At 41.5% G+C, this 25556-nt stretch overlaps 1 protein-coding gene across 2 annotated transcripts in view; it reads right to left on the bottom strand.

Moving 5' to 3' along the window:
• Window positions 1–23718, bottom strand: part of KHDRBS1 (KH RNA binding domain containing, signal transduction associated 1) — a 40386-nt gene extending 16668 nt beyond the window's left edge. The window contains exons 1-9 of one of the 2 annotated variants that reach the window (XR_008550409.1): window positions 23195–23718; window positions 13304–13428; window positions 12386–12502; window positions 10127–10273; window positions 7413–7546; window positions 6453–6654; window positions 5911–5978; window positions 5116–5174; window positions 2072–2264 (exon numbers count right to left, since the gene is read on the bottom strand). Coding sequence is in view for 1 of the 2 variants with exons in the window: in XM_037501238.2 (XP_037357135.1) it covers window positions 2167–2264; window positions 5116–5174; window positions 5911–5978; window positions 6453–6654; window positions 7413–7546; window positions 10127–10273; window positions 12386–12502; window positions 13304–13428; window positions 23195–23576 (1332 nt within the window). In the remaining variant the exon portion in view is untranslated. Of the gene's footprint in view, window positions 1–1847; window positions 2265–5115; window positions 5175–5910; window positions 5979–6452; window positions 6655–7412; window positions 7547–10126; window positions 10274–12385; window positions 12503–13303; window positions 13429–23194 lie in introns of those variants that run through there. The other variant, XM_037501238.2, reaches the window with a different exon arrangement.
• Window positions 23719–25556: the final 1838 nt, after the last annotated feature.

The raw sequence follows: 25556 nt of genomic DNA, 5'->3' as shown, positions 1-25556 counted from the left end.
CATCCTGATTCTCTTGCGATAATTTTCCTTTAAAAAGGGGGGTATAGAGTGATCTCTTTTCATCAAAACAAGACATAATGCCCTGAAAGCTGACTTCAAACCATGGTTGAAAATTCAGTTATTTACACTTTATCACAATCTACAAATACATTTTTTTGTTGGTGTGTTTTAAAAAGAAAAAAAATGCCCATCATGCACTGCTGCAGGCAGCTTGGCACTTCATACAAGACGATTTTTCACCCCCGAGCAGTTTAGGTGGCTCCCTTAGAAAAGGCATGAGAACCCTGAGAATTATCAGGAGTGGAAACAAGGCCAACCAATTCCATCATTTCCCTTTTGATCTCTTAGGAGGGAGGAGGTGAGAGCCAATCTTTCATGCCAGATCCTGCCCGAGACCAACTGATTTATTACAGCATTACTGGGATTGGAAGGGAAATCCTTAAGGGCACCCAATGTTTGCTGAATTGTCACATCTAAATGCAGGTGCTACTCTTTTCCAAGGTTGCAGAGATTATTTGGTATCAGTCTTAGGACCACTTAGGGGCTCTACAGAAGATGCAAACTAGAGTGGCTGGCACTTTAAATTCTGAGGCCTATATATATATATAAATATATATATATGGAAGCCTATACAAGTTTCGGCTCAGTTGAAGTTTTCTCAAAAAATTGCAGCTTATGACAGGATTCAACAGAACTTCTTTCAACAACTTCCAGGGGGTGAAAAAGCTTTGGTTATTTTTAAACTAAAACTTAACAACTCAATAAACTTTTTTTGGTAAACTTAAAATAAAATCCCCCCACCATTTTTAAGAATGTCTCCAACTTTTAACAAGACCATTAACTTTAGAGTTAATTTAAGTTTATTTGAAAGAGAAAACTATTTTATTGTCCACCCAAAAAAAATGACAATTCATCACATTTACTTTGATTAAAAAAGGACTAAACTTTATTGACAAACTGCTGTAGACATTTTGACATAAGTTTAAGCTACCTATTTAGGCAGACTTACACATGTAGCATTTAATCTTCCAAGAACAAAATGGGAGGACGGTACAAATCCAATTAGGACTTTAACTTATGTACAAAGTGGATTTTGATTCCTTTCTCATTCAGCTGCAGTGTCCCTTTTTATATCATGCTAGTGTTGAGACATACTTGACTAGCTAACTTGGGAACAGTTTGATATTGACAATCGTCAACTTAAGAGTATCAGTTTTTGGCCCCAGTGTCCAAGTGAGCTTTTTCATGGAGTGCAGAATCTCAGATGGACAAAATACTTCGTCTTTTTAAATACTGAAAAATTTAATTATTACTACTAGTACTGAAAAATTTTGTTTCTGGATAAAAGCTTTACATCAGATTCAATTCAAGTGACTAGCCCTTCTCCCCCAATTAATCTCTTCAAAACCTACTCCCTGCTAAGTATCTCTCAACACTGTATGTCTGGGGCTAGATTTCAAAACCCACATAATGAAAAAGTCAGTTTTACAAACCTAATTTTGTTGTTGCTTTTTTAAATCAATTAACGTTAAAAATTGCATCAACTATTTAATTCATAAGGATCTTTCATATTAAAATTTAACCTTAAGATTCAACCGCCATGTGCTTTTAAAGGAATCATTTTTAGAAACATCTGAGCTCACTTTTACATGGTGGCACCTACTGCCGTTAACGTTTGTGATTTTAAATCTTAAACAGCCCTGAATTTTGAAATGTAGCCTAGTTTGGGATTCTGCAACTACAACTTTACGGGATGCCTCAAATCAAAACTAAGAGAAAGTTAACAAGCCTTAACTTCAGAACCTTTAAGCAAGCAATGTCACTTTTGAAACTAACATGTTTGTGTGTTTTTTTTTACTCAACTTTTGTTTTATTATAAAAGGTACATTTCTGTTTATATTTAAACAACAAAGAAAAAAAGCATCTACACACTTAAAAAATTAATTCGATAGTCCTAAATCTATTTTAACTCATTTTAAAATACTACATACAGAAGCCAGAATGCAGAGTTAAGAATGGAGTAAGGTGGGGAGAAGAAGGGGACCACGAAGAAAAACACTTAGACAATTACTTGTCTGTTGTGGGTAAAGCAACAGGAATCCTGGGAGATACAAGAAATCAGTAACAACTTTGCTCATAACTGATATTTTCCCCTCATGTTTGATTTTAATAACGTCCATATGGGTGCTCTCTGTATGCTCCCTTCACTGGCCTAGCTGGAGGGGCCTTCAGCGACGGCCTGGTCCCATTCCAGTCATCTTGCCCTGTGGGGAAAGCAAGAACAATTTATAAACCAAGTGCTAGTAGCATTTTAGAATGAGAAGGGATAGGTCACCTAGTAAAGATCACCAAAAACACTGCTTTACTTTCTTTTTTCTTTCTTTTTTTTTTTTAAAGATTTATTTATTTATACAAGCACTGGGGTACAGTCAGAAGCATGGGAGGGTGAGAGGATTCACCAGAGCCAGAGCGGGGAACAGAACAGGCAGAAGGACCGAAGTACACTGCTGAGGGGAGCAGCGGGCAGCAGGAGAGGTCTGCGCGCCATGTGGGACCCTCGCCTGGCGGCCGGGGATCGAACCGGCGCTGCAGAGGCTGCGGGCAGCTTCGCAATCCAGCGCTCAACCACTGCACCACCGGGGAGCCCCAACACTGCTTTACTTTCAATGTCTTGCCACCTCCCTGGTAGTCCCTACTTTTCACCCTATTTGGCTCCCCTGAGGAACTTAAGCAACTTCCCAACTGAAAGGTAGTTTTGAGTGAATGAACAGAAACAGCTCTGAAAAGGCCTGGCGTCTACTCCAGAATAGAGGTTCTCCGCAGGTAACAATCTATATCCAACCCCCCAAACCCAGAGAAACACACTGATTTCAGGGAAGAAATCAATCTCAGTAGGGCAGATCCCTTTCCTGTTCCCAAAGCAATTTGGTAAACAGTGTCAGGTAAGGTGACAACTTCTAGAAGTCTTTCAGACTGGAACCAGGCAGCTTCCTTTCCACGCAACAGCAAATGTGGAGAAGTACCCTCTGGTGCTCTGGGAGAAGAAAGCGAGGGCTAAATCTCCTGAGGTCCTCTATTAGCAGAGCTGGCCCACTGCTCTGGTGGAGGGAAGTACAATCCCGTTGTATACAGCACTGATTACTCAGAATTCATTATCTCCTTTCTCATGCCAATAAGCCAGAGAAAGCAGACATGATGAACATCCTCAAATCATTTGCCTTTGTGAAAGAAAAAGCCTGAGGGAGGTGATCACTTATTTCAAGAGTTGACCTCCTACGAAAATGGGTTGTGGTTTGTGGTTATAAATTTAATTCTTCCCACTCACCCCCACACTTTACTTAGGCCAGTTCATTTTTCAAGTATGTCTCCAGGTATCTGTAGTCACAAACATCTGCTTCCCATTACTACAGATCTAAAGCCTCTATATGGATCTAAAGTCACAAAGAACCCTATCTAAGCCTGTTTATACTCCTTGTATAATAGATATGTCTATCACTTTCTAAGTGGCTTCTTCATACCAACAGTTTATTTTTCTGTTTGTAAAGGAAGAAATCAAAACAGATAAATTGCAACATACCAGAAGCACAAAGAGAAGCCTACCTTTTCCAGTTGTCTTTTCCCCGGCAAAACAGAAATGCAATTTAGTTAAATGCATACATAGGTCCCATTACACTACCTCTCTAGTGGAGGGAAATACCCAGGGGCAATCACACTAAATCCTTCTAAATTGTGACATATGAATTGAATAGTCTGGTATTACTGACAGCAACTGTCCAGCACCATTTAGTTACAATGGTTAAAACTGTTTCCCTGGGCAAGAAGCTGATTGACTACTACATATTGTGCTGAGGAGTTGAAGTCATCTCTGTAGGAAGCCCTAAGAGGCTCGCTCCCCTTTATCCCCTTTAGGGATAAGGGAAGACAGTCAACTAGTATCTTAAGATGAATTGTCAACCTCTGAGCCCTTTGCCAAGGACTCTGGAATTCCCTCAGGAATGTAGAAAATACCTTACATTTAAAAGGCTGCTTTCTCTGCATCCACTGCCACATGGCACTCCCTCTGGGGCCCATTAAAACCAGGCCGTAATTGGCTCTTGAGGACATTCTTGAGTAACATGTTTTCAACCAAACCTTGGGGGAAGGCAATTTGGTCCTGTTGCCGTACCAGCCTCTGCAACCCTCTGGTGATCAAGAACTGAGTTGAGTTCTCTCCAACTCAGTAAGGAGCTTGGGGTCAGTACTGCCCCATGATGGGTTCCAGTTCCTCTAGTCTGATCTGAGGCTAATCAGCACTACTCTTGCCTCCCACTTACTCTGGCTATTTGCCATATAGCTCCCTTTTAGCTAGCTATTTCCTCTACACTGAGATTCTTTTTGGTGAGATCCAAACTTGGTTTTAAAAATGAAGGAGTCAGAAGTGTCAAATTGGGTAGGTGTAAATTGTTGTTACCTACCAATAAATATAGCCTAAGTATTAGCAGCAAAGGTCCAGATAGCTAGGATTAGCTATCTGCTGGCCAGAAGTAGAAAAAAATCAACATCAGCTTAAAAGTCTGCTGCTCCAATTTATGGGGCTGTTAAGCTGTCCTTTTTTATTTAAAATGTATTTATTTATGCATACAAGAGCTGGGGTACAAGCCAGAGATGTGGGGGTTGAGAGGATTCACCAGAGACAGAGTGAGGGGCAGAACAGGTGGACTGACTGAAATACACTGCTGAGGGTAGTAGTGTGCAAGACAAGAGAGATCTGCTGTGCCATGTGGGTTACCTCTCTGGCCAGGGATCAAACTTGTGCTACAGTGGCTGCTGATAGCTTGATAGCACTGAGACTAACCCCTTGCGCCACCAGGGAGGCTCCCAGAGCCCGTGTCTTAAGACACCTACTTAGCTTTCCAAGAGTAGTACAACTTTAAATCACTTTAGTGGTTCCTCTTTTTACTGTATACCAAATATTTTAAATGAGAGTAGTACTCTTATTGTTACATCTGCCAATATCTTCTTGGTCTTCTATAGGTGTCTCCTTAAGTGTGTGACTGACTCCCAGTAACCCAGTCACCAGCATCCTCCCAGGCACTTACTTGTACATTCTGTCTCACCACAGAAATAAAGACATACCATAAGCTTCGTAAGAATCTTGAACCTCCCCATGTCCATAGTCATAATATTCTGAGTCCCTGAAAGTCAAAGACAGAGTAAGAATCATAACTATGTTTAAGTTTCTCCTCTCTCCAAAATACTCCAATATTTTAGTCATTTAACTATGTATAATATAGGGAAAAATGCTCATTCTGCTCCATCTCCAAACCACAAAATATTTTTAAAACATGTATGCACAAAGTACTTATAAAAAGGATAACTATAGCAAAGGAAAAATGGATATCACACAATTTTAAAGCACAATCCAAAACTGACCATCTTAACCAGATTGTACATACACATGCAGTCAACAGTTCATTGAAAGAGAATAAGCAGATATGAAAAGAACTGTCCGATCCCTACTGTAGGATTATGAGACACTTCTAAAATCAATTAGACCCAAAAAATGTTTCTTAAGAAGCTAAGTTATGGTAGTGAGATTCTAGCTTCCTTTTATACAACTTTAATGTAGCTGTGTTATTTAAAAAAAAAAATTATAATAATTTAAATGTATTTCCCCCTTTGTTTCCATGTAGCCACAGGTCAGGAACTTTTCATCTGCTATTCCCAAATCCTGCACTACAATTTAAGATTCACAGGTTATCCAAATTTGCATTTCCAAGCACATACTTTACAGGTGTCAAAAGTAAAGGAAATATCCTCCAAGGTAAGGCACTGCTCCTTTAATCTGTGCTGTCTAAACCAATCAGTTCCTCCAACTCCCTCCACCGGTCTCTAGGACAAAAAAAACAACACTTCCACTGCCTGACTCACCCTTGACTCTGGCTGTAATAGCCTTCGTAGCCTTCATAACTCTGTTCTGCGTAAGTATCATCATATCCCTAGAAAAATAAAGTAAAACAATGTCAGAATCACAGAATATGGAAGGTAATTAAAGCCCATGGTAGTATGGTAGGTTTCTGGATTAACAGAACACGGAAGTTCCCTCTGAAATGTTGCCACCCAGTGTGGAATAAGGTCTAAGATAAATTTTTATTTTAAGTGAAACAACCAACCAACCAACCATACATTTAAAAAAATACCAAAACCTTCAAATGTGGGCAGGAAATAAGGTTTAAAGATGAACTTTGGTATTATCAGCAGTAACTGTAGTGGAAGATTCCTTAGTAAAATTCTGTACATCAAGGAAAGCTTATTTCCTGTTTAATCTACATATATTTACTGCAAGAAAAAGGCAGATTCCAGATCTTACAGGCAGACCCTGCCACCCCTATTAAAAACCAAGTCACTCTCATTCAAATTCCTTTGGTAACATTCTAGGTATTAAGAAATGGCATATTGTTCAAACTTCTTACATATTCTTCGTATGTTTCAGGTGCAGGGGGTGGAGGCAAAGGTATTCTCTGGATGCCTGCTGTCCGGGCTCTTGGCGTTGGCGCACCCCTCACAGCAGGTGGGGGTGGCACTCCTCGAGTCACAGTGGCACCTCTGGTGATGGCTCCTCTCACTGGAGTACCACGCACTAAAGCCCCCCGAGGTGGTCCAACACCACGCCCCCTGTGTAAATAAAGTTTATTTAAAATGAAACTCTTTACAAACAGGCTACATTCATGATCATATTTACTTGCAAATTCTGGAGGTAGATAATTTCATGATGTGTTCAGTGGACTATTATTAAAGCACAGAGGCACATGGGGGTGAGTAAAGGATCCTTACTGGAAGACTCTCTAGGTTCCAAGGTGGACCTATAAATGTCTCTCTCATCAGTAAAGTGCCTTGGAGGTTCTTAACATTCTATAAAGGTTGGTCAGAAAAGGTAAAATTCTAAAGTCAGAGACCATTTAAAAATGCTAGAAATGGGGCCTCCCTGGTGGTGCAAGGGGTTAATTAAGCACAGCACTATGAACTATCCACAGCCTCTGCAGCATGAGTTCGATCCCCCGCCAGGGAGGTACCCACATGGCGCAGCCGACCTCTCCTATCTCGCCCGCTGTTCCCCTCAGCAATATATTTCAGTCAGTCTGCCTGTTCTGCTCCCCACTCTGGTGAATCCTCTCACCACCCTGCATCCAGTTCTTGTATGCATAAATAAATGAATCTTTAAAAAAAATGCTAAAAGTGTACAAAATTTAAAGATCAAAAGTTTCACGTGAACCACAGTACTGACTATAGCCAAAGTGCCCAATTCTACTCTTGATGCAACATACAAATCCTGAAAATCTGTCTAAGCTGGAAATAAGAGCACCATTGGGAGAGAAGAGGTGGCACTACCAGTCAAATTATATCTCATTTCTGGCAGTCTCCATTATTTTTACCTAGGAACAGGTGGAGGAGGAGGCGCAGCTCCCCGGCCTCTCACTGGCACCCCACGTCCACGAGAGGGCTCTGGTACTCCATTCAAGTAGGACAGCTCTAGAAACTGCTCCTGGCAGATATCATCCATCATATCCTGTGAAGGAAAAGTAATAAGGAGTACTGTACAACATCTCCATTTTCAGCTAAGAAGTTATCTAGCCCACATAAGCCTTGGCTGCTAAGGAACATTTTGAAAACCCAGATGAAGTGTTGGGTCAGTCATTCTCTGAAGTCAAATGGCATCCTACCTGTCACATATCTGAGGAAAGTCTTGATGGCAGACCCCTCATTATTCAGATGAAGTTCTTTATATGATGTGGTCCTTGCCTAGTTCTCCAGATCACTTCTATCCTCTCTCCAAGTATAACCTCATTTTAAGCCATGCCAAACAACTCGTAGTTCAGAACCTGGCACAGTCTTATACATCCACTCCTGCAAACATCAACAGTTTCCTCTTCCTAGAGTAATAAAAGCCACTACCATTAAGCTTCTTGTGCTGGGCACTAAGTAAAGATTTATACAGATTTTTCATTTTAATCTTCAAAATAACCCTGAAATAAGTAGGCAGATCTTCCCCTTTTACAGCTGGAAAAACAGTTTCAGGAAGTATAAAGAAACCAGCCTAAGGACATAGACCTCGTGTCAGATTCTAGACGGAAATTCGGAATTACCTGTTTCCAAAATTTAGGCTTTGACTCATTAGACTATTACTGCCTTTTTTTGTCCACTCTTACAAGACTTAAATGTAAAATATCACTTCTTTTGAAAAACTTTCTCTGATGTCAACCCCACTCCTTACTCTTTTCCCACAGCACCATGTAATTTTCTCTACCCAAGCACTTACCACATCATTTTAGAATCGTTTCTCTGTCTTTCTCACTGCAGTGTGGGCTTTTCAGGAGCCATTTTTGTAACCTCAGACTCAAGTATAATATTAGGCACCTACCAGATACTTAACAAATGTTTGGGATGAACAAAGAACCTGAGGCTCAGAAAACTGAAATAACAACTTGTCCAAGATGATGCAGATAAAGTTCCCAGTCCAGTGTTCTTCCTACCGTACCAGGAAGTCTCCTTGGTACAGTTAATGGTTCTAAGGGGAAAATGGAGGGCTCTGGTCACGGATGCATAAATAGGCTCACTTTTTTTTTCTTCACAAGAGGGAAGAATTGAGTCAAATGCCATTTGCAAATCTTTTCACGTATTTCCTGATGAGAGCCATTTAATTTTTATATATTCTAGGTGGATAAAGCTTAAGAATAGAAGATTCTAGTCTCCTACCTTACATATTACTGCTGCTTAAGACTCACAATGAAGAATCAAGTGATCAGTGATAGCCCATTTACTCAGACGCTTCCAACTACCACATTAACACTGAGGAAACCAAATGTCCTTGGCAAGCCTCTTTTTTGAGGATCCACTTACATAGAAGTCTTGTAAACCTATCTCTTTTGAAACAAATGCTGAAACTAATGGATAAAGATGTGGATTCCCCTGGAATTCTTCATAACTCAGGATGCTTTAATACCTCAAAAATAGTGAAAATAATTACCCCAAGGGAAGATTTACCAGCTCTGAGTTTTTCTCTAGTATACTGATAGTTTAAGTTGGCTGTTTCATATTGAACATTCCAATGAAGATGATGTACTTGGAAGCAAAGTGGCTGCTGAGACATCTGAGACAGCGTTGGAATCCTTGGAGCTCAACATTATAGGCACATACTGCTTAAACATTTTTGCTTTACCAATTCTCACATCCTCTGACATCACATTTAATTCCAACTTCCTCATTTTACATGCACAAGAAAACCAAGAACTCTATCTCACCTCCTAATTATAGCAATGAAAATGTGATTGCCTACTCAATTCTAGTTGGATAGTATTTCAAATGCTTCCTGAGGTTCCAGACTCATCAATTGTGATGAAATATTCAACAGTAATATGTTAACTCTGACGATCAATAGGCCTTGCTAAAAGATAAAAAGTACAGCCATTTTCTACTTATTCAAAGACTGGTCCCTCTGATCAGGTGGTAATAAGCAAGACAGGAAACCCAATCTATCCCAACTTCCTGTGTTTCAATTACTTTCTGAAAAAAAGTTACAAAATAATGTTTAATATCGTCAAAAGTCAAGCTTGTTAACAATCATGCCTCTTTCAAATCAAATTCTACTTGAATAAATTCCTTCAGGAGAGAAAGCCCTGAATGCACCCCGGCCAGAATTTAACTCATTAACATGGGATGCTATAAGTTTTCTGCCATTATCTTCTAGTTTCTAGAGTTTACAACACAAATCCCTTAAGTGCAGTGGGTTTATGACCATCTTAGTCTATTTCTATCATAATGTTCTAGGTTCTACATCAAAATACTTTGGCTTAGTAAAGATTTTGTTAAATTGTTATTAACCACCTACTAAAATTACAAATACATCATGGATACAAGACACTGGTATACAACTAAAACCACATTAGACAAGGAGTAGAGTGGCCTTGGGGTACTGTGCTTTGAGAATTAGGCACAAGTAATAGACCACCTCAGAAACACTAACATAAATGAAGAATTTGGTACATAGTTTTCCAGTTACGCAGAGACCCTGGCTGGGAACCCCTGCCTTAATAACACCACAAAAGCCCAGTTCTCTCTTGTTCAGAAGATAGAACACAGATTTCCTTACTGGAACTAGAAACTTCTTGACTTCCTCCATAGCGTGGGCCATAAGAGCGTAAGCCTCACATGGGGGTCCAAAGACTTCAATGAAGACATGCAGATCCATATTCAAATGAGCATATTTGGGGTCTCCACCTTTACGCAGTTCTTCCTCCTGCAGAAAAAGGCAGAAAAACATCACATCATAAGGAGTAGGGAGAAAATGACACCTTATCACTAGATCAAAGCGACAGTAAGAAATAATCCCAACAAGAGAAACAGTCAAGTGTAAGAAAAAAGTAAAACAAACTCTAGAGAACAGTAATTTACACAACCTGCTAAATCTGTGATTGGTCTCCTGCTAAAAGTAACTACTGCCTTGAATTCACCGATATATTCATGGGTATTCATGTTAAAATGCATAGAAAAGGCAAATTTAATTCCAGCCTTCATTCAGATAACAGATGTTTGCCAAGCATACATTCATTCATTTACTGCCAAGTATTTGCTTTTAAATCCCAGGTAGAGATGTTAATCACTAGCTCTTATCTGCTTAGTTTGGGGAGCCCATGGGAAGAAAGAAGTCAGGCTAGAAAGGAGAAAACCTCATTAGTCAGAATAACATACTTCAGCACTAACTGTAGTCACCTAGTAAGAAATGAATAGACTAGAGAAGAAGGTCTGGGAAAACGACGTTTGTCAAAGAAGCCCAAAAATGCTTGAATAGCTTCATGTCAAGGGTTGCTATTTTCCTGCAGTGAGAGAAGGGGACTAGGGGAGAAAAGGATGTGTATTTATCATGATTTTATCTCTGCAGTTACATTAACATCACCTTCACCACATCTGTCAGTGAAATGGTCACTAAGGTCCACTTCACATTCAAATAAAGGGATTCAGACTACATTATTTGAATGGAAGAGTGCTAATGAACTTACATTGACAGGTACATAATAAATGTCAACTTTTATTATTTAAAAAAATAAAAATAAAAAGGAGACCTGGACCTCTCTGGTGGCCCTGGGGTTAAGTCTCAGTGCTACCACTGTGAAGGCCCACCACAATGACTTAAGTTCAATCCCCAGCCAGGGGGCTACCCACATGGCACAGCAGACCTCTCCTGTCTCGCCTGCTGCTCCCCTCAGCAGTGTATTTCAGTCAATTTGCCTGTTCTGTTCCCCACTCTGTCTCTGGTGAATCCTCTCACCCCCACACCTCTGGCTGCACCCCAGTTCTCCTACGCAAAATAAATTCTTCAAAACAAAACAAAACAAAATAAAACCAGGAGGCCTGAAAGCTTAAGTTTTTAGGATATAGCAGATATGTCTCATCTAAAATGCTGACCCAGGCCTCCCTGGTGGCGCAAGGGGTTAAGACACAATCTATGAGGCAAAATAAATCTTTAAAAAAAAAAAAAAAAAGTAAAATAAAATGCTGGCCCTAGAAGAGTTCTTGGCACTTACTGTACAAAGCATATGGGGTTATGGCATGAAGAAAGTAAGCATTAGGTTCTGTTGTTATAGTTCTTTGAGCATACTTTCTTTTAGCAGGCCCCCACAATCCAGCTGTCTATAAAATAAACTAGTCACTAATCCACAGACTCGCATGCACTTACCACACTACTAATCTTATTTCCCCACATTATTTAGAAAGGGAATGCACTGCTCACATTTTAGTATTTTTTTAAATAGACAAGAATTAAATCTTTATTTTTTTAAAAAAATATTTATTTATTTATGCATACAAGAACTGGGGTACAGGCCAGAGGTGTGGGGGGTGAGAGGATTCATTTAAGACAGAGCGGGGAGCAGAACAGGCAGACTGACTGAAATACACTGCTGAGGGGAGCAGCGGGCTAGGCAGGAGAGGTCTGCTGAGCCATGTGGGTTGCTCCCTGGCTGCAGGGATTGAACCCGTGCTGCAGATAGCTTCATAGTGCTGTGCTTTACACCTTGCACCACCAGGGAAGCCCACATTTTAGTGTTTTTTTACATTGGGTAGGTTTTAGTACCTCCAGTTCCCTTTCCAAGTTTTCATAAATAAGCTTACTAATGCCAAAATTGCTACAATTGTTTCCATTATGCACTCAAAAGCCAGAAAAAAAATAATCAGACAAGCAGACCCAGGTTGCCAAGCAAGTAAATTAACTGGCTCTACATCTCTTATGTCTATAAGAGTTTAAAGGAGTCACATTCTGTAAATATACAACTATTACCTTCCATAAGGTATTATATTGAACCCTATGTTAATGGAAGGCATTGTTTTCTTGTTTCACTGATTTTGAACTTACCTTGGCTTTGTCTCTCATTGAGCCCTTTCCCAAGACAGAGATCTTGGCACCAGTCTCCTCTTGCAGTCTTTTGATTGTATTTCCTTGTGGCCCAAGGATCTTTCCCACAAAATTAAACTGCAGAAATGAAAAACAGATCCCTAAATACACATGTTCCATGTTAATGATCTCATTTGATCTTTAACAACCAAATAAAATAGGTAGAAGATTATCATTCCTATTTTACTGAAAAATGGTTTGAGGCTGTACCAATAAAATGATTAGCCTAAGATTATGCAATGAGAAAGTGACAGTTCTAAATATGAAAGCTGAGCCTTGAATTTGGTTTCCTGATGTAGTCTAGTGCTCTTTCGTTATCATCACATGGCAACCCTAAGTACCTTGCCAAAACATTTTTATGGCAGTGACCTCAGAATGGCACCCTTTGGTGTACTAATTTGCTAAACTACATATAACTGATTGTTTTCCAGAAAAAAAAGGGGAAAAAAAAGAGAAAAGATGGAGAAGAACAAGAAAGCACTTACTTAAAAGTAAAAATTTGAGTAGGAAATAAAATTAACTGCATTCAGTTAAGGATTTGTGTTAGAGTTCCTTTTTTCAGAATGCAGGTTTAATATTTTGACAGAGACCAACCCTTCAGGGTTCAACTTTTGCTTTCAACTTGGAGTCTGAACAACATTTGAAAGAAACTCTTTTTTGGTAACAAAAAGATGAGCTTAATTTCCTTCCTGGCTGGCTACAGCTATACTAGTTATAAACTTGTATGTTTCAGGTATTAAAAACAGTACCGTAGGTATGGAAGAGAAGTTTCACAGGCTTGAGTTTCTGACGCATCACAATCTCCACAAGTCTACAAAATGGCCCATGGCTCTCATATCCACAAAGATGACTCAAAGAAGTGAGGTACTTTATGCTTACCTTGGGATACTGTTTGACAGGTATCAGTACCCGCTCCTTCAGTTTCATGTTCTTGTGAGAAAATAAATCCAAGTAATTCTCTTCATCATCCTTTTTTGAGTCCCCTTTCTGAATCTTCTCAATTTCTGATTAGGACAAAACAGAATTTATTTCATTCTGGTAAATTTCCACGTCTGCTTACAGAAATAACATGGAGTACTGTATCATGAGACCAAACATGGAATGTGCTTACTTCAGACACATATGGGTGAAAACACCAAAGTTATATGAAGTTGACTAGGAAGCTAAAAGCCTACTTCCAGTAAGAGCAGTTGGATCTCCCACCGCCACCTGAAGCCCATACATCAGATACATCCAAGTATTTTCTTAAAAATATTTAATAAAACTAATGGGGTGAAATGGGGGGAGGGTGTAAAAGAACCAAGAAAACAAAATTCTGCATCAAGAAAAAGTAAAAAACCTAATTGTGATAAAGAGACAAAAGTCAATCATTTAAATATACCATGGAGTTTCATTAAAGTTCCGTGACAGTAGTGTTTTGGATATTAGTAGTCCTTAAGAGTTTGAAAGATTTGACACCTGACTCTTACTCTGCCACTCATTAGTTGTGTGAACTTTGAACAGTTATTTAATTGCTCTGAATTCTGGTTTCCTCATTTGTAAAATGGAGGCATTATCTATCTCATGAGGTTGTTATAAAGACTGATTAATATATGTACATGCTAATTAAAGCCCATTTTTAAAGAAAGGCTTACTATACAGGTAACATTATCTAGTCCTAAAGGAGAAAATGTACTGAGGTACTTTCAATGTCCAAGTTATGAGAGTTTCATCACATAAAACCCAAGATTTCCTATTAAAGAACTTCATTTCTTCCTTATTTCATTCAGTGATTGCAAATATGTGAGTGATTCCAGCGGAGAGGCAGGTGAAGACAGATACAGGTAAGATCATTTAACCACTATGGGAGACTTATTCAGGGTAAGACACCTATCCTGTAAAGCACAAGATATACAAAGAGCAAGCAGATATGGTCGCCATGTTCACTATGCTTAAATTACAATTGAGAATTGAATATTAAAATTCATTTAGCCGAAAAAGCAAAAGACTAATAGGCAACTTGAGTCTTTAAGAAGGGCCAAAATTCATGTTTGGAAGAGGAAGAACTAAACATATTCAATGACTACTGTGTATTAAATACTGTACAATTATTACCTTATTTATCCTAAAATATAACTTGGTGGAGTAGATTGTACTATTCCCCTTTTACAACTGAATCCCAGAGAAATGAAATCTGTCAAAAGCTGTTACAGCAGGGCCTCCCCTAGTGGCGCAGCGGTTGAGCACCAGCCTCTGCAGCGACCGCGGCCACCAGCAAGGGTCCCACGGGGAGGAAAAAAAAAAAAAGCTGTTACAGTATCAGAATAAAGATTAAAACTTTATCTTCAAACTTCACGCTTTTATTATTGCCTTTCAATGAAGGGTTTGTGTTGGGGGGGCACTTTATGTAAGCAAAAAAGTGTTATTTTGTAAAATTTGGGGAAGTATAGCCTATTACCCCCCCCCCAGATACTGTCATGTGGTTAAAGGCAATGGAAGGGCTCTGCAGTGCCTCACACGTTCAGTTGCCTGATCTTTTCTTTTTCAACTCTGTTTCTTTTCTTTACCTCACTGCTCTTAGAGAGCTAGGAGCAGAATGCAAGGGGGGGAAAAAAAGAAATCAAGAAGCTCCCCAAAAATAGCTTACCATCAGGCAAAAGTACTTTCTAGACAAACTTTTTGGAAAGGATTCATTTAAATGATCTTCAAGTGGCTCTCTGGAGACCTTGGGTGTCCCAGGAGTCAAAGAAAGAAAAGCTAACATGTAAACAACACAGAGAGGTGACCAATTTGTTTCCTAGCTAGACACTTATAATAGTCGTCTCTTCTCCAGTGCCTTCTATGTGCTAGGAATTTCGTATTTACTGTTTGATTTTTGTCCTGATAGCCAGAATTATTTCCATTTAACAGGTAAAGAAATAAGAGTTCAGTAAAATCATGTAACTTATCAAAGACCACAAAACCAATTGCTGACAGCAAGTATTTAAATTCAGGTTACTCCTAGGAGCAAATTCAACAAATCTGGTGACATTTCTTTTAACACTATCTTTTACCTTAACTTAATCTTTCCTTTTTTAGTAAGTGCTTATCAGACTGTAAGCTCCAAAGGATGAGGACTGTTTCTTTCTTTTTTTTTTTTTTATAGAGGCACGTTTTATTTATTTATTTGTTTGTTTGTTTATACAAGCACAGGGTACAGTCAGAAGCGCGGGAGGGTGAGAGAATTCACCAGAGCCAGAGCAGGGAGCAGAGCAGGCAGAAGGACCGAAGCACACTGCTGAGGGGAGCAGCGGGCAGCAGGAGAGGTCTGCGCGCCATGTGGGACCCTCCTCTGGTGGCCGGGGAGCAGCCGGGGATCGAACCGGCGCCGCAGAGGCCGCGGGCAGCTTCGCAACCCAGCGCTCAACCGCTGTGCCACCGGGGAGGCCCCATGAGGACTGTTTCTTAAATGTATGTATCAGAGGAAAGAACATGAATTTTGAAGTTAGAAAGAACTGGATTTGATTTTCAGCTCTGCTACATGCTTATTTAGTGTGTGACCTTGAACAAGTCATTAACTCGTAGTCTTCCCTTCTCACCTTGAAAAAAAGAGTTAATGAACACAAAATTGCTTTCACTGGAAAAGTTTGAGAAAATTGTACACAAATTTATCAACTGGACTGGCTTAACTAAAAAACAGATTGCCATGTACATTCCATTAACTGAACACTTGATAAAGGCTGCATAACAAAAAACTGGTCAAGATTTTCTGACTCAGGTATCTCCCTCTAGGAGGGAGATTCAGGCCTTCATCTACACTCTCAATGTACTTGGATCATACCTCCAACTATAGCACTATTCCTCCTGTTAATGATTTCTGGACCCCTTGATCCTTAAACTGAGCATACACCGATTCTTAGTATAATGTGTAATATACAATGGGCATCTATAAACATTAACTGAATGAAAAAAATGCACCAGCAATACCTTCAACTTCTCTTAACAATTCATGATTTTATCATTCTCAAGCTTACAATACTTTGCCCTATATCTTTTCTGTTGGTACCGACGTTTAGAACAGTAAGTTTTAAGTTTACTATTATTGTACAAAAAAAAAAAAGCCATCATATTATTTGTTTTGAGAGCACAGAGCAATACGTTTTTTTTTTCTTTATTTTTAAAGATACAAGAGCTGGGGTGCTGGCCAGAGGTGTGGAGGCTGAGAGGACTCACCAGAGACAGAGTGGGGAACAGAACAGGCAGACTGACTGAAATACACTGCTGAGGGGAGCAGTGAGTGAGACAGGAGAGCTCTGCTGAGCCATGTGGGTCACCTCCCTGGCTGGGGATCAACTTGTGCTGCAGTGGCTGCAGACAGCTTCATGGTGCTGAGATTTAACCCCTTGTGCCACCAGGGAGCCCCACAGAGCAACAGGTTTTTAAAGGAGTTTGTGTCACGAAACTCTTGAGATCTCATGAAAGCTACAGAGTGGTCCTTCCAACACAGTATTCCAGATACAATGTTGACTAAGGGTGGATACTGGTTAAAAAATATACTCCAAAGCCTGAGTTAAAAGATCTTAAAGGGGATCAATTCTCACATTCCAAGACAGAGGAAAGCCCTATTATGAGATATTGACTAACAGTTCTGGGCTTTTTATTTTTTTTCTTTTTAAAAAAAAAAAAAGCCTTTATTTTCTCCTGTCTATAATATACTATTTTTAAATTCTAACAGTTCTACATGTATTCATCTGTTTGGGTCCATATAATTTAATTACATTCAGGAGACCAGCACCACTGTAAAGGTACAGAACACTTCTATCATTAGGATCCCTTAAGCTATCCTTTCATAGCCAGTCACTTTCCTTTATCTGTTACCACTGACAAGCACTAAGCTGTTCTCCATCTCTATTATTGTCTTTTTTTTTTTTTTTTTTTTTTTTTTTTTTTTTTTTTTTTATAGAGGCATGCTTTATTTATTTGTTTGCTGGTTTGTTTGTTTGTTTTTTGTTTATACATGCACTAGGTACAGTCAGAAGCACGGGAGGGTGAGAGAATTCACCAGAGCCAGAGTGGGAGCAGAGCAGGCAGAAGGACCGAAGTACACTGCTGAGGGAGCAGCGGGCGGCAGGAGAGGTCTGCACGCCATGTACCCTCCTCCGGTGATCGAACGGCGCCGCAGACGCGGGCAGCTTTTCAACCGCTGCGCCACCGGGGAGGCCCCTCTATTATTGTCTTTTTAAGACTATTAAATTAATGGAATTATACAGTATGTATTCTTAAGACTGGCTTTTTTCACTTAACATAATTTGCTTGAGATCCCTACAAAGTTGTTGCATTTATTAGCAGTTCATTTCTCTTTAATGATACATACTTTTTCATGGTATGGATGTGCCAGTTTATTCACCACTGAAGACACATAATTTGTTTCCAGTGTTTAGTTTTTATGAATAAAACCTCTACAAACATTTGTATATAAGTTTCCTCTGAGCCCAAGTTTAAATTTCTCTGGGACAAATGCCCAAGAGTACAATTGTTGAGTCGTATGGAAAACAAGTTTTTTTTAAAAACGGCTTTACATATATTTATCCTAACAATCTGTTTTTATTATGTTCTATAAAAATATTAAACTGTAGGGAGGGGGAAAAATATTAAACTGCATATAGCATTATGTGACTTACTTTTACACATAATATTAGATTTCCAAGAGTTCTCCATATTACATATAGCTGTAGTTTTTATTTGTAGTATAAGTATTTCATTTTGTAAATCTCATGCTATCCAATTAATGGTGAAACAAGCCACATTGCTTTATAAAAAAAAGTGCACCATTTTATGAATGAGGCATTCATGTGCAAGTTTCTTTGGGCATATTCCTAGGAATGGTGCTGATGAATTTTAAGGAATTTGAGTATTAAGCTTTCAGATGAAATGCCAAACTGTTATTCAAAGTGGTACTAATTCATACTTCCAGCAGCAATGTTTATGATTTCCTCTCAAGTTGTAAGTCTAGTTTGACTTAATTTTGTCAATATTGCATGTTTTCATTACTTTTTTGTCTCTAAAACTTTTTTCTCATTTATTTTCATTTATTCTTTTTTTTTTTGCTTTTAGTTAAACAATGATTTTATTGCTTGAATACACAAATTTATATGTGCTGCCAAAGTGAGCACTATTTTCATTTATTCTTTTAGTTACTTTATATTCACTGTGTTGAGAAAGCAAATTCAGTTAGAATTAGTTTGGAAATGTATAAAGGTGTTAAATGTTCTGTCACCTTAATTCTACTAGCTCCTCCGACTTATCCACATCTCCCCCTGCCACCCACCAGCATATCTGTCTTTTTATTTAAGCCTTCTTTTACTGCCTTCAGTAAAATTCTGAGGTGACAATACGTAATGAAGATATTCCTCATCTATAATATTGAGATAAAAATGCTTCCTGCCTCAGAATGGCCAGGAAGATGGAATTAATGAGGACCATACCTCACAGTAACATTACATATAAAGGTCAAACATTATTGTCATCATTTGTTATGATTATTCAGATACACCGAGATGATTTTTACTGCTTAGCCCATGGCATTTGATACTATTCTAAAACCGAGATTAAGTCTTTTCTAAAGCTAATCTTTGTATATTAGAAACATTCTGATTTGTACATCTTCATCTTGTCATCAGTTCTATCACTGACCACTCTTCTAGGTAAATAACCATGATATTGTTGCAAATAGTGATAGCATTTGCGTCTTTCCTCACATTTATACTTAACTATTTTGAGGGTAGTTCCAGCACTCTCCATTTCTCCCTCAGTGTGGAAGGATGTCTGTGTTGAGAATAACTACCATGACTTCTATGCAAGGATTTCTGGCCAGGGGGGGTCTGTGATTTTATATTGTTGGAGCATTCACTGTATGCCTGGGGGTCATCGCTTTCTATAATTATGCTGTGGCTGGGGCCTCCCTGGTGGCGCAAGGGGTTAAGCAAGGCACTATGAAGCAATCCACAGCCTCTGCAGCAGGAGTTCAATTCCCGGCCTGCCAGGGAGCAACCCAAACCGCACAGCAGACCTCTCCTGTCTCGCCTGCTGCTTCCCTCAGCAGTGCATTTCAGTCAGTCTGCCTGTTCTGTTCCCCACTCTGTCTCTAGTGAATCCTCTCACCCCCACCCCCACATCTCTGGCCTGTACCCCAGCTCTTGTATGTTTTTTTTTTTTTTTTTTTTTTTTTCCTGTGGCTGACCCAAGAAACAAAACATAAGCAGATTTTTACAGAAATGATAATTCTGGGCCTTCCGGCTAGCAAGCCAGTTACTGCAACATGAGTTCGATCCCTGGCCAGGGAGCTAACCCACATGGCACAGCAGACCTCTCCTGTCTCGCCAACTGCTCCCCTCAGCAGTATATTTCAGTAGATCCACCTGTTCTGCTCCCCACTCTGTCTCTGGTGAATCCTCTCACTCCCTGCACCTCTGGCCTACAGCCCAGTTCTTGTATACATAAATAAAAGTAAGTAAATCTTTAAAAAAAATTATGATTCCCTGAAAGATTCTGAGGAGATAAGGCTGGTGTCTTTCAGATTGCAAAGTGAACTTGAAACAGAGAATTTCTTTGGCTTGACTTCCATGGAAGCTGTCACTGACCTGTGTTCCTTCTATGGAACATGTAGATTTGAGTTAAGGAATAGTTTATCCTAATAAACAAACAGCTAAATACTGTGGACAGAAAAAAAATTACTATTTTGAAGTTTCAATGGACTTTGTGTGTAAAAAAATTCTCCACTGAGTACTTCTGGAAAGATTTCTGAGTATTCTTTCAAGATCTCATAATTGTTGATCTATTCAAAATAGTTACTATTCCTGACTCATTTATGACGTCCTAACTGTAAAAAGGATAAAAAGCATTTTATGTTTATAACAAATATTTAACAGAGCTAGTTATTTTGTCTCAGAAAAAGCATGCATACACTGAATCCTTGCAGGTCTGCAAATGCATTTAATCATCATATTTGAATCTCACTTTGGCATCATACAGAAGTCTATATTCAAAATTTAAATCCCTAGTAATTGTGTTAATAGCTGTACATTATGCAACGAAGAATTCATTCATCCTAAGTTTAGAAGAGACATTCTGTGTGACACTGTCAAGCAACAGGAGACAGTGGGGAGCACAGTAGACAAAAGATTCCTGCCCGGACGGAGCTGACACTGTAGCTGTGAAGGAGAATGAGAGGAGCAGTCAACACACACACAATATATGGTGCTTAAGATGCTAAGTGCAAAATAAAGCTGGCAAAGAGACAAGGCGAGATGAGATGTGTGGCTGGTAAAAGAAGCGTGTTCTAGGTCCCGCAAAAAGGGTAGGGGTGCCTGGAGGCATCACGTTCCCAAGTGGGTTTCCTTCTTATGTATCTTGGCCTTGTCACTATCACTGTCCTTCAGTAGCACTTTTATGCTTTCAAACAGGTTTTCTTTTAATATTTTGCCCAATTAGTACAAACTGTATTTTTGAAAAGTACAATTTTTACAGGTACTATAGTGGTGAGGTAGAGAGGGGATGAGTCCAGACTTCCACTGAATTCAAATCCTAGTTATGCTGCTTACTATTGTAATTTTGTTACCATAGACTAATTATTCGATCTCTGCGATTTAGTTTCCTCATTGCTAAAAGCCAGCAGAGCGACTTCTTTGCGAAGCCCAAACATTTGGCTATAAGGTGCTCAAACCAGTGCCCTTCACATTGTTAGCTACATTCTTCTTACATGTATCCTCATCAGAACTTAAATACTGTCTTCTCACATTACTTCCCCAGTCGACTTCATTTTATTCCTTTTCTGGATCATTCAAAAATACCTCAAAAGCTTGGTCCAACATATATCAAGATTTATTCATGCTAAGAAATATCCCCAAACCGCTCCCCCCTAGTCTGTTTTTGTTTCCTCGATGTGCAGCATTAGCTCAATTCCATTTTTCAAACTAAAACTTTAGATTGGTTTTATAAATAAAATGTGATATCAAAAAGGCCCAAGTTGAAAAAAATTAAAGAGCACGCTCTTGTAACAGAAAAAAATGATCTTTTCCTAAGGTGAACACCATAGTGAACACTAGATGCAGTCAGAAAAGCAAAAAATATCTTGCATTTTCTTATTCAGTACTGTGGATTTACAACTAGAAGAAAACTGTGGTGACAAATCAGCTAACGATTATAAGGTCAAATGAAACTGCGATAGTGCTTTTTATAGATCATTTAATCCTCCCAACTCACCATCCTACTTTACCTACATCTGAGGCTCAGAAAGGGTCAGAATTTCAAACCCAACTCAACATCTTCAAGTTCTAATGTTTATTTTATTCTCATGCATTTAATTTGAACTAATTAAGAATTGGGGAAATAAAAATTGGACTAGCAAGTCAACCTTTACCATTTACTTTGACATTCCTGAATCTGAATGTACTTGTTTTCAGAGTCAAACACTGGTATTTGCTATGTGCAAGACAATATGAGAAATATAAAAAGCACTCCTTACCCTCAAAGGGTTTATCAGAAGAACACAAAGAACAATGCTCAATCAGAAGGTGTTACAGAACAGCCAAACACTGAGTTGAAAACCTTAGCAGTTTATCTAATGTTCTTATTCTTGACCCCCCACGTGCTCTGTTGATTGTGCTTAGAAGTAAAAACCTTTTCCCAATGCTGGGAGATAGAGAACAAAAGAAGGACATTATATTTTCAAAAGAATCTGTCAATCGTATCAACCTTTGTGGAAGAGTCCAACTACTCATTCAGCGTTGATAACTGAATTTTTATTTGCTTAATAAAATTTAGGTATCATTAAGGAAAAAGGCTTACTAAAGCACCATTTTAATTAGAAGTAGGGGCAAAACAGATGACTTTAGAGAGAAATCAGCGACTAGGTGATGGGACAATGCGAGCGGTAAAGGAGCGCTGGTCTACAGAGAACAAAGACTACTTTCCCAGCAATTTCCTCACGGAAGCAAAAAAGAAAAAAAAGCCAAAGAGACCAAGGCTTTCAGGTAGAAACATCGTGCAATGTCTCCCAATATCTGTTCATTTCGTGGGGGAAACGTAATGCAAACCACCCTTTATTTCCTGCTATCACTCCATTTCCCTGTCACCCTCACCCTGAATGATGGTGAACACGCGCTGTGAAATAAAGGGGCACAACTTGCCGACTCTGTAGCAATTATTTTATGGGCCGTAGCCGGAAATCTGATTTGGAAAAGCTCAAGCTCGGATTACTACAGGTTGCTCCCGCCTCGATCAACTCAAGCTCCAGTTATCGCCAGGGAGGACCGGGCCCCGCACGCGCGGCGCGCTGGACAGGGCAAGCCTCACCCCACCTCACCCGGCCTCCCTCCTTCCCCGATCCCTCCCCGCTCAGGCGGTCTTCGCCGCCTGCCTCCACCCGCCATCAAAAAAAGCTTTCTTTTCGGGGGAGTGTTCGTTTCTGGAAGAATCTGAGCGCTCAGCGGGGCAGCTAGCGGCGAGGGCGGGAGGGGAAGGGGAACGTGCCGGCGAGGGGGCGGGGGCCCGGCGCTCCCCTACAAGAGCTCAGCACTACGGGGTCGCCAAGTCGCATCTGGGCCTCCACTGCCGCCCAGAGAGTCTCCCTCGCGCGCCGGGCCGGGCCGGGCCGGGGATGCGGCGCCCAGGCTCCCGAAGAAAAGGATGCGCTGGGGAGGGGAGCGGGTGACGGCCCCGGTCGTCAAAGGGGGCGGGAAAACAGGGGAACAAAGCTGCGGCCACGCAGGCCCCCGGGGGCCGGGCGCGCCGGGGGACCCGGGGCCGGCTTACCTGCCGTCAGCAACTGCATGGCGTGCGTGAAGGACGGGTCGAGGGAATCCTTCTCGGCCATGAGCTCGGGCAGGTACTTGTTCTCCGGCTCCATCTTAACGGAGGCCGTGGCTGAGGGGGGCAGCAGCGGGGTCGGCGCCGGACCGCCCACTGTCGCGTCGGGACCCGTGGCCGAGGGCGGCAGCAGCGGTGGCGGCTGCGTCGCGGGCGAGGCCCGGGCGCCCCCCCGGGGCCCTCCGCCGCCGCCCCGGGACCGGTGAGGCAGCGGCGGCTGCCGAGACGGCGTCTGACGCACTGAGGGGTGGGCGCCGGCGGGGTCCATGGTGCCGCTGCGGCCCGAGGACCGGCTCATGCGCGCGGCGGGGTCGTCCCGGCGCTGCATTAGGGATGATGTGCGATCGGAGGATCGAGGAAGCGACGCGGCAGCGGCAAAGGCCCGAGCGGCGGTTGGCGGGGGCGGGAGAGACGGAGCGACGGCGACCGAAGCCGACCCAAGCGACCCAGCGAAAGAGAGCACCGGAAATGAGACGGCGCGCGTGCGCAGCCAGCCACCGGCACCGCCCTTGGGTCTCTCCGCGGAGAACAAAGTCCCACTCGGGCCACCGCGCCTGCGCACATTCGCCGCCGTACTCGACTTTTCCCTCCGAGCCCGCCAGGCCAGAGCTTAGTGCGCGTGCGCAGGTGGCCGCGGGCTTCGTACGTTTTCTTTTCCACGTGACTCGGCGCTAGCGGGACACGTGTCTCCTCCCCCTTCTGGCCGAACGCGCGGAGGGGGCGGGGGCTGTGGAATGTCTTTGTCTGCGCGCGGGCCCGCGGATTGCGGGGCGGGGGACCCGGTACTCGCGGGCCACGCCCCCTCCAACGGCTGCGCGGCGCGGGGGGGCTCTGTTCCCCGCGGAGCGGGGGGCGGCCGGGAAGAGGGGGTCGTTGAAGCGCGGAAATGGAAGACCTGCTTGGGCGACGCGGGAGGGGAACGAGAATTTAGGCCGTCGGAACAGGAAGAGCGGGAGACGGGCCGAGGGGGTAGAAGGGGCGAGCATGGGACGACTGAGGAGAGTCTGACGTAGGGCTGAGGAGAGGAAGCTTGGAGCGAGGAAGGAGGGTCAGTGGGAAGGCTGAAGGCTATTGGAGGACTTGAACCGCGAGGGGCAGTTCAGATTGGAGACTTGGAATCTAGCAGGAAAAAGAGCCCCACACCAAAGCAGGAACCCAAGAAGTCGTGTCCTGGGGTTTCCATAATAGTAAGCTCTAACACGCTAGCCATTTCTTGATCAGAAGCCGTCTGACAAGACGAAGCATTTTAGTCTTTACATATAGTGCTTTCTGCTGACGTGTTTCCTCCGCAGAACAGTGGGGTGGAGACCAGGTCCTTAAATACTGATGTGAGTACGATTCCTCCTGCCTCCGTTGGGCCCTTCACAATGGATCGTTCCACCCTTGCTCAGAACCACAGATCCTTTCCACTGCTCTCAAGACCAAGGCGGAGAGTGCACCGCCGCCCTCGGCATTGTCCTCACCATGGGCTCTGTAGGCAAATGAAGCCGAGGTCGCTATGCTCCTGTAAAGTCTCAAAAACGTGGTGCCTTCGCTAACCTTTTCTTGTTTCCACGGATTTTTGCACTTTGAAAGCACTCGCTCCTATCACTTTTCCTTCTGGATCAGTTTCCCTAACAAGCCCACACTTTTCCAAAGCATTTCTGGAAATTACCTTTTGGGTGCCTGGAAACTCGATTTATGGATCTGAAATTTAGAAGCCTTCAACTAGGGAACATTAAGGGCTGGCTACATTCTTGGGAGTGGGGGAGAGACCCCCCCAATGAGAACAAAATAAATATCGCCATAAATGATCACATATATGTTATACATATATCTCCAATGTCTGATGAGTACTTTGAGGTCACATGGATTACTGATAGTCAAATAGGAGGAAAAACATGTTTTTTGATTAATTGTAATGAAGAATGCAAGGTGACGAGTGCCAAAAGATAAGTGAATATTAAGTGGAATTGAAGTTCAAAGTGGAAGACAGATCTCGGCCAGGGAAGAATGAGTTCCAGGCAAAGGCAAGTGTGAGTAAATGAACAAGGGTAAGAATGTCAGACACGTTTGAGGAATGGGAGTAATCCAGTTACGAACTGTGAATAAATAGGTGAGTTGAGAGAGCAAATGAATGAAGGCAGGGAGAGGGGCAGCCTGCCCTGTAACACAAGGAGGATTTATAGCTCCCTTGCAACTCATTTTTGCTGCTGTCCTTGAAAATCCTGCTTGGGTGGTGGTGTTACAAATGGCTGAAGTGCCCTTGCTCTGTAATGAGACACCCGGATAAAGGTACCTTGAACTGAACTAATCAAACTTTGATAAA

The sequence above is a fragment of the Talpa occidentalis genome, unplaced genomic scaffold (assembly GCF_014898055.3).
Source record: "Talpa occidentalis isolate TD23 unplaced genomic scaffold, MPIMG_talOcc4v2.1 talOcc4.9, whole genome shotgun sequence".
In the NCBI taxonomy this organism is placed as follows: Eukaryota; Metazoa; Chordata; class Mammalia; order Eulipotyphla; family Talpidae; genus Talpa; species Talpa occidentalis.
This window is presented reverse-complemented; position numbering and strand designations above follow the sequence as displayed.